Raw genomic sequence first — 14,377 nt, forward strand, 5'->3', positions numbered from 1 at the left:
TGCCTGCTGTGAAAAGAGCCACGCCAACCACAGGTCATCGTGTTGCGTTCCCAATGCCACGTGACGCCATCACGCCAATTGCTGATCCCATGAGAAACAGACGAAAGCAGTCTGGCAGTGTTCCCCGAGTCCCCACACATGGACACGCTGATCGCGAAGATGTACTCAGGAATGGGGCTCCTCTGAAACAACGAAATGGTACCACAGCTGTGTGGTCGCACTATTGTAGGCGGGCTTTTCACTTTTGCCGCATCAAGAACAGCCACAACAACGGCCGCCGTGATGACAGTCCGCGCTGTTCCAGACATCACCACACCGCCCGTGCGGATAGTTGTCTTGCTGCAAACAAGTCCACCCCCTGACTCAGGTCACGCGACGCAAACAATATTTACAATGCAACAGACCCACAGGAAGCGTATTCCTTTGTGTTTTTATTTTTTTCTTTAGTACTAATTAAGTCAAAACAACTGTATTTTCCTCGTTAACAGAGCTGACTGTTTCACCGTGGAAAATGTTATTTGATAAATACTGTTTCGTCAATTTCCATTACTTGTTACCAGTCCAGGTATTTTAAATCCCACAGCATTTTTCCCTTTCATGTACCTGGTCTCTTTTGTGGAAGAACACCCCATGGGGAAGAGTACCAGTCGTCATGGAACATTTGTAACGTGACACGAAAACAAAGCAAACAAGAAAATACAGACTGAGATGGCACCAAAGCATGAAATCCACTACCGTAACACGAGTGAGCGCGGCCAGAACAGATGTAACTAGACGGACAACGTTCTCGCCATCGGGGTCAAAACTTTCGTCCTGAGAAACAAAGACGTTGATGTTCATTCCGTCTCATCTCTTCTCCCCCTCCCCCCTCACAACTCCCCGTTTACAGCCTGTGTGAATGCTGCCGTTTGAAATGCACTGTGGAATGTTTTAACGTTCATAATTTTTATTTTGGTTGGAGCCACAATCATGATAAATTTTTTGAATGATGCTGCCGCCATTTGACTGTGATACTTTTTATTTTATTGTTATACGATCCAAATTTCAACCTTAGACCATTTTAGAGTACAAAAACTTATTTATATGCCAAAAGACATCAGACTGGTATGAAATATAAGTCCTTGTCGAAAAAGTATATCCGCAAATGAAGGCTAGATTTGTCAATAATAAAAGTGAGAACATCTCTGAAACGGATAAATATATTGCAGACTTTTATTTATGGACCCTGTAGCACAGCTGTTATATGAAACTACAAACCAGTGAACAGGTATGAGTCACGCGATTGTGTCTGAGTAACAACTACTGTTCGCCGTTTGCGAAACGCTAACGATCACAATTTTTCCACATTGGAGAAGAGTCGGGAATCACTGGGAGCCACACAAACGCTTAAAAGTGACACCTCAACAATTCATGTTTGAAATGCGTCAAGAGTTCTCAATTTTCACACAAGTGTGTGGACGAATAGTACTGCTACAGTCGTTAAGTCTACGGCTGGTCTAATAAAGAGTTTTCCATTCATGTCGCTTGTCAGCTAACGTGTTCACACCAGCATAACTGCTGCGTCTTAAATCATCCACGATCTACCTCATATACTCATTTGTAGACCTGTCGCTGCAACTCTTTCCCTTCACATTTTCAGCTACGATTTGCTGCAACGATTCATGTCGTATTGTGTGCCCGACCATTCTCTCTCTTCGCTTCAATGTATCCTTAATTCAGGTGTTTTGTTTTTCCTCGCTGTAAGATCAATGATGTCTTCTTACTTGATCAGACCTTACGATCTTTTAACGGTCGCATTTCAAAGCTTTTTAATCGTTTCATTACTGTCTTCCGCACTGCCCATGTTTCGTGCTCACATACGCTACCTAACCAAAAGTATCCGGACACGTATGCGTGGGCATCAATAAGGGATGTGTCCGCCCTTCGCCTTTACGATGGCTTCAACGCTGCTGGCGACGCTTTCAAATAGATGTGCGAATGTCTGTGGAGGAATGGCAGCTCACTCTTCCTCAAGAGCCAAAAGAAGAAAAGGTAGTGCTGGTGGACGCTAGGGTCTGGAAAGAAGTCTACGTCTTACTGATCCAAAAGGTGTTCCGCTGGGTGTAGGTCGGGGATCTGGGCAGGCCAGTTAATTTCGTGGATGTTATTGTCCACAAACCATTGCCTCATAATGCTGCTTTATGACAGGGTACATTATCATGATGATACTACCAATAATCGTTCGGACTGTTACTCTAGTGTGCGCAAAACACAATGATGTAAAATGTTTCCAAATTCCCCGCATTAAGAGTTTTCTTAAGCGCAATAAGGGGAACACGAAAAAAAAAAACATCCCCATATCCTAACAGCACCTCCTCCATAGTTTACTGTTGGCACTACACATGATGGCAGGTAATGTTCTCCAGGCATTCGCCAAACTGAACTCTTCCATCGGTCTGCCACTCGGTAATGGCGTGATTCGTCACTCCAAGTCACTCGTTTCCAGCCATTCACGGTCCAGTGGCGTCCCTCTTTACACGACCTCAGCGTCGCTTAGTAATGTCTCGCTTATGAGCAGCTGCTCGACCACCGTACCCCATTCGTTATAACTCCCTGCATGCAGTCAGCGTACCAGCTGGGCTGCTGGTAGCACTCTGGAACTCATGAGTGATTCCTCCCGCAGATTTCATGCGATTTTCTACAAGCACTCGCCTTAAAGATGAAAGGCCTCTGTCCGTCAGTACAGTAAGTCTGCACGGTCTTGGTTTAGTTGTAGTTGTTCCTTCGGGTTTCCACTGCACGTTCACATCGCCAACAGTCAACTTGAGACAGCTTTAGAAGGGTTGAAATGATCCTAATGAATTTGTTACTCGGATGACATCCGATGACTAGTCCATGTTCGAAGCCACTGAACTCTCCTGTCAGTCCCATTCGCCGTTACTGCTCTTATGCTGACAGCACAATACTCCCTGCCTCCTTTTATATTGGCATGTCGTCTCTTGCGTCATTGTATCCAGATATTTTTGACCAGGTGGTGTAGATCTGTGCTCCACATACAGCTCTTCATTAATGTTTTTCATGTCTGCAGGCTTATATTTTTTTAATTTTAGCAGCTGTTTCTTTTAGTGGAAGCCGTTTCGCCTTGAGAAATACACTGAAGAGCCAAAAAAACTGGTACGCCTGCCTAATATCGTGTATGGCCCCAGCGAGCACGCAGAAGTGCCGCAGCACAACGTGGCATGGACTCGACTAATGTCTGAAGTAGTGCTAGAGGGAATTGATACCATGAATCCTGCACAGCTGTCCACAAATCCGTAAGAGTATCGGGGGTGCAGATCTCTTCTGAGCAGCATGTTGCAAGGCATCCCAGATATTCTCAATAATGTTCATGTCTGGGGAGTTTGGTGGCCAGCGAAAGTGTTTAAACTCAGAAGAGTGTTCCTGGAGCCACTCTGTAGCAATTCTGGACGTGTGGGTGTCGCACTGTCGGCCTGCTGGAATTGCCAAGTCCGTCGGAATACACAGCGCGCGGGATATTCGCGCGGTCTTAGGTGTCTTGTCACGTCACGGTTCGCCCCCCCCCCCCCCCCCCTCGGTCGAGCGCTCCCTCGGGCATGGGCGTGTGTGTTGTCCTTAGCGTAAGTTAGTTTAAGTTAGATTAATTAGTGTGTAAGTATAGGGACTGATGACATCAGCAGTTTGGTCCCATAAAACCTTACCACAAATTTCCAAATTTTCGGAATACACAATGGACATGAATGAATGGAGGTGATGAGACAGGATGCTCACGTACGTGTCACCTGTCAGAGTCATATCTAGACCATCAGGAATCGCATATCACTCCAACTGCACACGTCCCACTCCATTACAGAGCCTCCACCAGCTTGAACAGTCCCCTGCTGACACGCAGGGTCCATGGATTCATGGGGTTGTCTCCATACCCGTACACGTCCATCCGCTCGATACCATTTGAAATGAACGAGACTCGTCCGACCAGGCAACACGTTTCTAGTCATGGTGTTGACGGGACCAGGCGAGACGAGGCGTAAGGCTTTGTGTCGTGCAGTCATCAAGGGTACACGAGTGGGCCTTCGTCTCCGAAAGCCCATATCGATTATGTTTCGTTGAATGGTTCCCACGCTAACACTTGTTGATGGCACAACAATAAATATCTGCAGCAATTTGAGGGTTGCACTTCTGTCACGTTGAACGATTGTCTTCAGTCGTCGTTGGTCCCGTTCTTGCAGGATCTTTTTCGGCCGCAGTGATGTCGGAGATTTTATGTTTTACCGGATTCCTGATAATCACGGTACACTCGTGAAATGGTCGTCAGGGAAAATTTCCACTTCATCTCTACCTCGGAGATTCTGCGCCCCATCGCTCGTGCGGCGACTATAACACTACGTTCAAACTCACTTAAATCTTGATAATCTGCCATTGCAGCAGCAGTAACCAATCTAACAACAGCGCCAGACACTTGTCTTATATAGGCGTTTCCGACTGCAGCACCGTATTCTGCCTGTTTACCTATCTCTGCACTTGAATACACATTCCTATATCCGTTTCTTTGGCGCTTCAGTGTACTTTCTGTCGTGTCTTTCTTGCATCTTCCTTCTTCAGCTCTTCCGAAATATCAAAATTTGTCCACTTCTTCACGAGTATCAGCAGTAAAACCACATCAGAACTCAACATGACACAGACATTAGTTCTGAGCTGCTTTTGACACCCTTTTTAATGTTTCGGTATGCAGTGCCGGTTTTACTGTTATGCCTCATTCCGCGAGATGGCCTCATTAAGCAGAACCATAAAACATTTGGGGCTTTTTACAGGTTTCATCTTGCGAGATGGTGCAGTGTTTAAGGTACTGGACTCTCAGTTGGCCGGGCGGAGCTGAACTTCCGATTCGGTCATTAGGATTTGGTTTCCCATGGATTCCTTAAACGATGAAGGTGAATGCTGGGAGAACTACAGCGATGAACTAAACAAAAGACTTAAAAAATCAGTATTACATTATTTGGCATATGTGTGTGTATCGTGGTGGTTTGATTTCCATTCGTACCAGAATTACAAACATACCAAGCTCAGGTCGTGAAGAACCTAATGTGGTTGTTCGACATCGATTGGCACATTTCTTTGCTGCTATGTAAGGATAATTACAGACAGAAAAAGAAAAGACACTCAGTACGGTAACGCTGTTTTTCATTTCTGATATTGTTCCGTTAGCATTTCGTATCTGCGGATGGTTATATCCATTAGATGTACAGTGTGATAATTATTGAACTACACGGGAGAAAACGTAAATCAGTTACAAACTACGGCGTGCACACACTTTATTCAACAAGTAAACGTCACTACAGATATTCGGATTTTGGGTATGACATGTTCGAGGTGCATGCCAGCACTGGCGATTATGTGTCGCAGACGAGTAACGAAATTCTGCACGACCCGCTGAAGTGTCGGAACATCGGTGCTGTAGGTGACCTCCTGAATAGCTGTTTTCAGCTCAGCATTGGTCGTGGGGTTATTGCTGTACGCCTTGTCTTTAATACAGCCGCACAAAAAGAAGTCGCATGTGCTCAGATCCGGAGATAAATGGCGGCCAATCGAGGCCCCTGCCAGTGGTCTCTGGGTACCTCAGAGCCAGAATGCGGACCCTAAAGTGTTCCTCCAGGACATCAAACTCTCTTCTGCTTTAGTGAGATCGAACTTCGTCTTGCATGAACCACATCTTGAAATCAGCGTCACTTTGGAGAACGGGGATGACATCATCTTCTAAAATCTTCACGTACCATTCTGTAGTCACCGTGCCATCAAGGAATTGCGGATTCTCTGATGTGTTGGTGAATGTTCCAACACCTTGTAGATAGAGGAGGCCGAAATGCACGCTATCTAACGCAGACGGGCGTGAATTCTGGAACAGGATAAGTAGTGAATTCTAATAAGAAAAGTATGCAGCTCCTCTAATACCTAACTTTTATTTATCCTTGTTGTGAATACAGCATTCTTGATGAGACATTTCATACGATAACTATCAAACTATGTAAGGCTAATGGCGCCTTGCTAAGTCGTAGCCATTAACTTAGCTGAAGGCTATTCTGTCTCTCGGCAAATAAGAGCAAAGGCTTCGTCCGTACAGGCGCTAGCAACGTCATCGTACAACTGGGGCGAGTTCTCGTACGTCTCTCGAGACCTGCCGTGTGGTGGCGCTCGGTCTGCGATCACACAGTGGCGACACGCGGGTCCGACATGTACTAATGGACCGCGGCCGATTTAAGCTACCACCTAGCAAGTGTGGTGTCTGGCAGTGACACCACATTCTCAGTCCCCTAAATCGGCCAATTTTGCTTATTGACGCACACATTCAAATGAAAGAGAGCTTCGTCGCTAATGTACATGCGCATACTAATTCCCATCATGCCCCGTGGCCAACCGTTTAGTTTGAACGTCCTAACGCAAGCCGTTCAGAAGTTATGACGATTTTATTTCATATAGTTCAATAATTGTCACCCTGTATTTGCATATTACAAAGAGAATATGGCCTACTGCGGAGTTTTAGATACCAGTATGAATATTAATTAAATATGAATGAAGAGAAATGTAGTTTTTTCACGAAAGTTGAGACAAAAGAGTCATTAGCATTTTCTAAACGACACATCGTGCCCCTAACAAGGAGCCGAAGAAATGTAGCAGCATTTTTAATTAGCAGTAATAAATCTTATTAACATGCGTCTTATGTTCATAATATCGTTTACATCGAGATGACAAGAAGTCCAGCCCACGGATAGCACAAGTTTTACTCTAACGACGCTTAAAATTTTGAAAAAACTTCCTATACTAACTTCATACTAAACTGTCAACTTCAATGAAGAACTGAAAAGCATGACAAAAGCAGTTTCAAAGACGAGGAATCATAGACTCTACATACATAAATGTCGAGGGAAAGGTGAGCTGTGGACTACGTTTTATTGGTGGAACACACAGAAGATGAAACAATCTAAAGAGACTGTAGTCTTCTAATCTTCTGTAGTCCGCCCGCTTCGAGAGTACTGCTGCACGGTAAGGGATCCTTACCAGATAGGGTTGACGGAGGACATCGAAAAAATTCAAAGAAGGGCAGCTCGTTTTTTACGATCGCGAAATAGTGAAGAGAGTGTCGCCGATATATATTCGAGTTTGGGTGGCAATCTTTAAAACAAAGCCATTTTCGTTGTGGCGAGATCGTTTCGCGAAATGTCAGTCACCAACTTTCTCCTTTGAATGCGAAAATATTTTGTTGACTCCTACTTACACAACTTGAAATGATCATCGTAATACAATAAGAGAAATCAGAGCTCGCACGGGGAAACTGAAGAGTTCATTTTTCCTGCTTGCTATTCGAGAGTGGAACGGTATAGAAATAGTCTGAAGCCTGAAAGTGTTTGATAAACTCTCTGAGGGACACTTAAATGAATCGCTGAGTAGTCATGTATATGTAGATAATACGGTACCAAAACATACCCTCCCATCGCGACCGTTCATCACTGTGTATATCCATCTTATATCCAATTGGTTCCACACACGTCTCGTGGTTTATACAGTGTACCCTGTACGAGCTGAAATATCACACTAGGGCAAACCTATTTCCAGAAGACCGATAGTACTGCCCATTAATACTCACTCAATTGCTGATATTTCGATAACGAATACAGCACTGCCTTGCCCTTATCAACTTCGTTTGACAGCTCTTCATTGCCGTAAAACTGAATTTTCTGACCTTCCCTTCAGTCATGGTCATGGTTAATGGTACGCCATCTCTCGACGATCTCAATCATTTACTGCTGGCATATCGTTCAACATATTCTCGAAGTTTTTATTCATTCGGGGCATTTCTCTGAGTTTCTGAATTGCAATTTTACATCCCGCTTCGCGCATTCCTCTATAATAAATAGTGTGCTATTTAAGAAGTCTGTTTTGCATAAACACTCGTTTTGTGGGCACATTTAACTCCGTAGTCTCATCCAAATGAAATGATATCACCAGTATCATTCACGAGTGAACTTCAATGATCGATCCATTTACTTTCTACGTGCTTTGTCAATGCCAAGTACTTATGAGACTACAGGAATTTAATCCCGCATTAACAACCCGTGACATGATCCCACATTCGCACATCTTTGTTGCATTTGCCTGCAAGTGCTCGACCTTTAGTACAATCGTACACACTATAATGAAGAGTCAGAGTGAAGCAGATTTGATTTCATTTTTGCAGAAAATGAATGGACTGGTCAGGTAGTCAGGATCCGATTTTAGCAATGAAGTAAGATGTAAGATGTTACTAGCGGTGGAGCACGAACCCCTACTGGGGAAGGATAGTTAAAGAAATCGTCCGTGTCTTTCAAAGAATCGTCCCAGCATTTAACTTCAGCGATGGTGGGAAACCGTGGGAAACTTAAATCGTTCTACATCTACATCTATACTCTGCATACCACCGTGGGGTGCATGGCAGAGGGTACGTCCCACTGTACCACTTATTAGGATTTCTTCCTGTTCCTCTCACCTATGGAGCGTGGGAAGAATGGGCCTCTGTGCGTGCACTGATTATTGTAAGCTTATCCTCACTATCCCTATGTGAGCGATACTTAGGGAGTTGTAGTATATCCCTAGAGCAGTGGTTCCCAACAGGTGATCCGCGGACCCCCAGGGGTTCGTGAGCTATGCCAGAGGGGTCCGCAAGATGCTATAAGAATGAAAAACATATTAAATATATTTCGTATGATAACAGATTTTTTTATTTAGGCCGCTTCCTGCACGAGCAAAGCTTTAGCGAAAGCTAACTTCTGCGTCAAAAAATGGCTCTTAGTACTATGGGACTTAACATCTGAGGTCATCAGCCCCCTAGAACTTAGAACTACTTAAACCTAACTAACACACATCCATGCCCGAGGCAGGATTCGAACCTGCGAGCGTAGCGGTCGGCGGTTCCAGACTGTAGCGCCTAGAACCGCTCGGCCACCCCGGCCGGTACTTCTGCGTCTAGCGTCTACCTAGAGTCAACTGACACTAGCACACACTAGCGCAAAACTAGAATTAGATAGAAGCAAATAGTTAATAACAATGACGGCTAAATTGAAAAACTTTAAAGATTAATATTTTTTTCAATAATGAATATGTCAATGTTTTTTTCTAAGTACCAAAAATAGAAAAGGTATAAAAAGACTCTTCATTTGGTTTCTTTAAGTACTTGATACTGTGATATGACAAGGTACCAATCATGCTCGATGACGGGGTCCTCGAGAAAATTTTGTTGGGAACCCCCGCCCTAGAATAATCATTTAAAGCTGGTTCTTGAAACTTTGTTAATAGGCTTTCTCGAGATAGTTTACGTCTGTCTTCAAGAGTCTGCCAGTTCAGTTCCTTCAATATCTCTATGATACTCTCCCACTGATTAAACAAACCTGTGACCATTCGTGCTGCCCTTCTCTGTATACGTCCAATATTCCGCATTGGTCCTATCTGATACGGATCCCACACACTTGAGCAATATTCTAGAACCGGTAGCACTAGTGATTTGTAAGCAATCTTTTTTATAGACTGATAGCACTTTCACAGTATTTTACCAATAAACAGATCTATACCATCTGCTTTACCCACGACTGAACCTATGTGATCATTCCATTTCATATCCCTACAGTTACACCCACGTATTTAAACGAGTTGGGCAATTCCAACAGTGGCTCAATCATACTGCCATAAGATACTAGGCCTATGTTTTTTTTCATTTTGTAAAGTGCGAAATTTTACATTTCTGAACATTTAGAGCAAATTATCAATCTCTGCAACACGCTGAAATCTGATCAAGATCTGACTGAATATTTATGCAGTTTCTCTCAGATAGTATTTCGTTACAGATAACTGCATCATCTGCAAAAAGCCTGATTTTGCTATTAATATTGTCCGCAAGGTCATTAATACACAACATGAACATCAAGGGTCCCAATGCACTTTAGTGGAACACACCCAAAGTAAGTTATACATCTGACGATGACTCTCCATTCAAGAAAATATGCCTGCCCCCCCCACCCCCCACCCCCCCACACACACACCAGAGAAAGTCCTCAATCCTGTCACAAATTTCATTTGATACCCCATATGATCGAACTTTTGACAATAAGCCTAGGCGTGGTACTGAGTCAAATGCTTTTCGGAAATCAAGACACATTGCATCTACCTGATTGCCTTCATCCAAGGCTTTCAGTACGTCATGTAAGAAAAGCGCGAATTGGATTTCACATGATGATGTTTTCGAACTCCACGCTAGTTGTCTCATTCGATAGGAACTGGACACTAACTTTGGTGCCACTAACAGCCTTTACATACGACCAGAATTTCTGCGTGTTCTGCGAAGGATCGTTTGACACAATGTTCTACAACGGTAGTCATCGCATGGGTGACAGCCGTAAGCGTTTCATTCAGCATCTCTTCATCTGTAGCCCTACACTTTGTTTTACACCTATTACGCCTTAGTCTCCATTTATTTAGAAGTTTCCGAATTCGAATCCGGTGCCTTTACTCCTAAAGGATTTGTTGCTATTAAAAAAAAAAAAAAAGTGGAAGTATTAGATTGATAACAACACCATGCGACCGTAGTGAAGTCGTTCACCTGCATAAACAATATGAAAAATAAGACAACTGAAGTTCCCACATTTTCTGAGGCTGACCTATTTAGCTTCTTTTCTTTATCAGTGCTTCCTCTTGTTTCATTTGCTGGTTCTTTTTCGACTGTTAGCAAACAGCGTATATTATATGCGCTGTTCGCAGTTTCATGAGTACGTTCATCGCTAAGTGCATAATATACGTTGCGACGTACACAAAAGACAACAGTTAGCTGTCTGTTAACATCCCAAAAAGTAATGGAAGGAGTAATGTTATTATTATGCTATGTATCGTACGATGAAACTTCGCTCGGTCTTTTTCCAGTTTATTTAATGCATGTTTCAACGTACTAAGATCTTTCCTTGTTCATCCAGCAACGAGTATGACAGACAACGTACCTCAAAGACAACTGGTGATTACACACTGATTAGCAAGAAAATATTTCGCCACTCAACTGAAATAATTTTAGGCCTTAAACACATTTGGCGGCGAACTTAAATATCATCAACCTTTTACTGTACTTTGCATATATATTATGAAATTACCGAAGCACCATTGTATTTTAAGTTCAACAGAGAAGCAGCAACCGAGAAGGGAAAAACTTTGAGCTGAATGGAGGTATTTCATAAAACGCATGAACTCCAGAGAAAATTTGTGTTTTCAATTTTTCAAGTTGTTTACGCGGATCAACGTGACTTTTAATTTGACTCCTGTTTTTCAGGGAAAAAGCCCTTCGCCTTGTCTTTTATTTAGGAAAGGCTTACATTAATAGTGAAATCCAGCAGTTCATTCAATAGTTTCAAATAAAATATAAGGGAGTTCTTCGACATGTACTACTGCATAAAGCGAACTTAACTCACCTGTCTTATTTTCCAGCGTCAGTGTCACGAAGCATGCAACCAATATCAGTAGGCTTAATGAAACACTATTTCGGACAAAGCCCATTTCTTATTATCATCGTAAGTGTTAAGTCTTTCCTTATTCACACCCAAATACACAAAACACACGCTCCGCACTGATGAGAGGTACGCACTCCACGCACCGCATCGTGTACCTTTAACAACTGAAGGACCGTTGCTATGGTAATTGACACTCGTACAAGCGTACCAACATTTAACCTTCACGTGAACGTTGGCAGACCTGCATTTATCGTCTCGACAATCTATCGACCATCTGGCAAGGGCGAGCAAAGAGATTAGTTTACACAGTAACTAATGGGTATATGAGTGTAACTATATGTTTAAGTGTTTATGTAGTTTAGGCGCGCAAGTTAGTTGTATGCTGTTAAAAAAGAAAATATAAACAGTGATGGTTTGGGGGGAAGCGGAGGTTTGCACGTACTTTTTTTTCTTTTTTTTTTGGAAAAATGCTTGTATGCTGTATGACAATATTCATATGTTTCCCGTGTTTTTCCGAATAATTATATATCGGACACATTTTCTCTACTGCTTCGTAAACTCCCCTAAAACTTCACCATCCATTACATTAAAAGCTGCCAAAGCCCCAGTCGTTACGACAGTGCTGTCTCGTTTGCATTTTACCATTGTTTATTCAATCTGCTGTTAAATCGTGCAATGACAGAGGTGAATCCGGTTACTCAGCATATCTGACAGCGAAATAGCCGATATTCAGTAATAAGCAATGTTTATACTTTGCCTTTTTGTTTATTATCATTCTTTTATATTCAAGAACTACGAAAATTCATTGCGAGAACCTCTGTAACTTGCAACTGCCCCAATTTACAAACTGCATCGGCATAGGCAGTTAACTAGACAAAACTTGTGTGAATTAAATGATGTTTCTTATGCATTTATCAACGACACTGATTTCATCAGTCAGGAAAACCCTGGTTTAGACGGTTTCTTATTACAGGTGCACAAGTAACTCAATAGAGTGGCGCCAGGCCACAACATTTCAGCCCTTAGTACCAATTTAGTTGAGTTTTGTCAATACAAGTGCCTCAGCTTGAAAATCCGTATAACATAAAAAATAAAGGCAATATTAATGAAAAAACGACACAGTTCACTATCTGCAAATCTCTTCTACACACGTAGTGAGGTTCCACAAATATGTTAGTAGTCATCAATTCCCATTTACTTGTGGGATTCTGTCTACTACTTTAACAGTTCGTGCAATTTATGTAAGTATTTTGTGTACATGAATATAGCAAATTGCTATGTGAAACATTCCTTGTTACACAATGGACCAACACATCAACAATCAACTAAACTGATATTTTTTGTTTGTAAGCTGGCCGTTAACGTTGTTGCATCATAAAGGAACCTGTATACCTTGCTAGCTAGTTGATATGCCATGTGTAGGCCTATTAATTAATGGTCATTAGATGATCATTTTCTTATACTTTGATTTGTAGACATGGCCTACATTCTTCTACAAGTGTACAAGTCTCGCTGTCAGGCCAAAGCAGCTACAGTAGGCTTTACGCAAGGCAAGATCTTTCAGTTCAGAATAGCTCAATTTATCCTTTGTGTGCTGATTCCAATAGAACTGATAGCATTCATGTGATGAGTGCTTGCTAAATTCAACATAATGTTTCAAGCTACTGTAAAAATACCTTGGTTTGTTTATTGACTATATTTTTAACATGAACAAGCAGCAGCATATGAAACACAAATAGGCTATAAACAAAAGTTTCTCTCTATAGCTTAAATGAAGTGGAGCAATCAGTGGCTGTTTTGTGTTGCAGTTTGCGTATTTTTGTACCTGGACAATAAAGTTTTTTTCTTCTGTGGGCAAAATCCAGGAACGTCAATTACTCATATATTGTTTTAACTGAAGAATGAAGTTGCATGTGAAAAGTTAATGCAATTAAGCAAACTTATATGTTTTCTCATGAAAAAATAAGTACAAAATTACCAGGCAGAGGAACAAAACAATATGCAAAGAGCTCCTGCTACATATGCTTCTAGGAAATATCATTTGGCAGTAGGTATGCAGTGAACAAGCATAATTTTCCTGATATCTTACACATGCTCTGCTACTTGCTTTAAGCAATTCAGTTGAATGCAGCATTTTCTGGGCTATTATTGGGCACTGAACATATTCAGTGTCATCTACTTCATACAGCCAAACTACATAGTCTTGTACATTTACCTTTGGCATATAGTGTTGTATATGAGCAAATATATCTTCTGTAATTTCATTTCACATATTGTAATTTTGTGCACCCCTACATGCTGTATATTGTCAAGTAAAATTATGACGCAGTGTCTCCCATATTACAATATTGATCAGTATGTGCGATAATATGTGTTTGTTGATTCATCTTGGAACAGACACACTTAGAATTTTGAGAGTAAGTTTTTGTATGTAACTGTTTGTCTTTCCTGTAGTATCTACATTTGACATTGTTGATATTTCGGAGATCCTTTCATGCTACTAAACAAACCTCTGATGAAATATGCAGCTTCAACTCTTCTGTACATCTAAATTGGCAAACAGTATTTTTGAGTATGATTAACTTAAATGCACAAAATAATTATTCATAATGTAACTATTCAGTGCGGTAATTATTTAATACTTTAGAATAAAGAAGAAACTATATTCTGATCGGTGTAAACTTATCCCAGACACTTGCAGTAGACGGGGCATGCAACTAGTCATGTAACGCTATTTAGTAAACGTCTCTCTGGCAACACTTCAGTGTTGCGACATGTCTATAGACAACTATTGTTGTCCCCTGCAGCAGTTTGGGCTTCACACTTGAAAGCTGGCAATCCATGCTTCTGAATTGCTCTGGCTGAAT

General features: G+C 41.9%; 1 protein-coding gene across 1 annotated transcript in view; it reads right to left on the minus strand.

The window, feature by feature from the left end:
- Positions 1-11,656, minus strand: part of LOC126236787 (uncharacterized) — a 387,517-nt gene extending 375,861 nt beyond the window's left edge. The window contains exon 1 of the mRNA XM_049946370.1: positions 11,472-11,656. Coding sequence (XP_049802327.1) covers positions 11,472-11,556 — 85 coding nt within the window. The 5' untranslated portion in view covers positions 11,557-11,656. The remainder of the gene's footprint in view (positions 1-11,471) is intronic.
- Positions 11,657-14,377: the final 2,721 nt, after the last annotated feature.

This window comes from Schistocerca nitens, chromosome 2 (assembly GCF_023898315.1).
Source record: "Schistocerca nitens isolate TAMUIC-IGC-003100 chromosome 2, iqSchNite1.1, whole genome shotgun sequence".
Taxonomy (NCBI): domain Eukaryota; kingdom Metazoa; phylum Arthropoda; class Insecta; order Orthoptera; family Acrididae; genus Schistocerca; species Schistocerca nitens.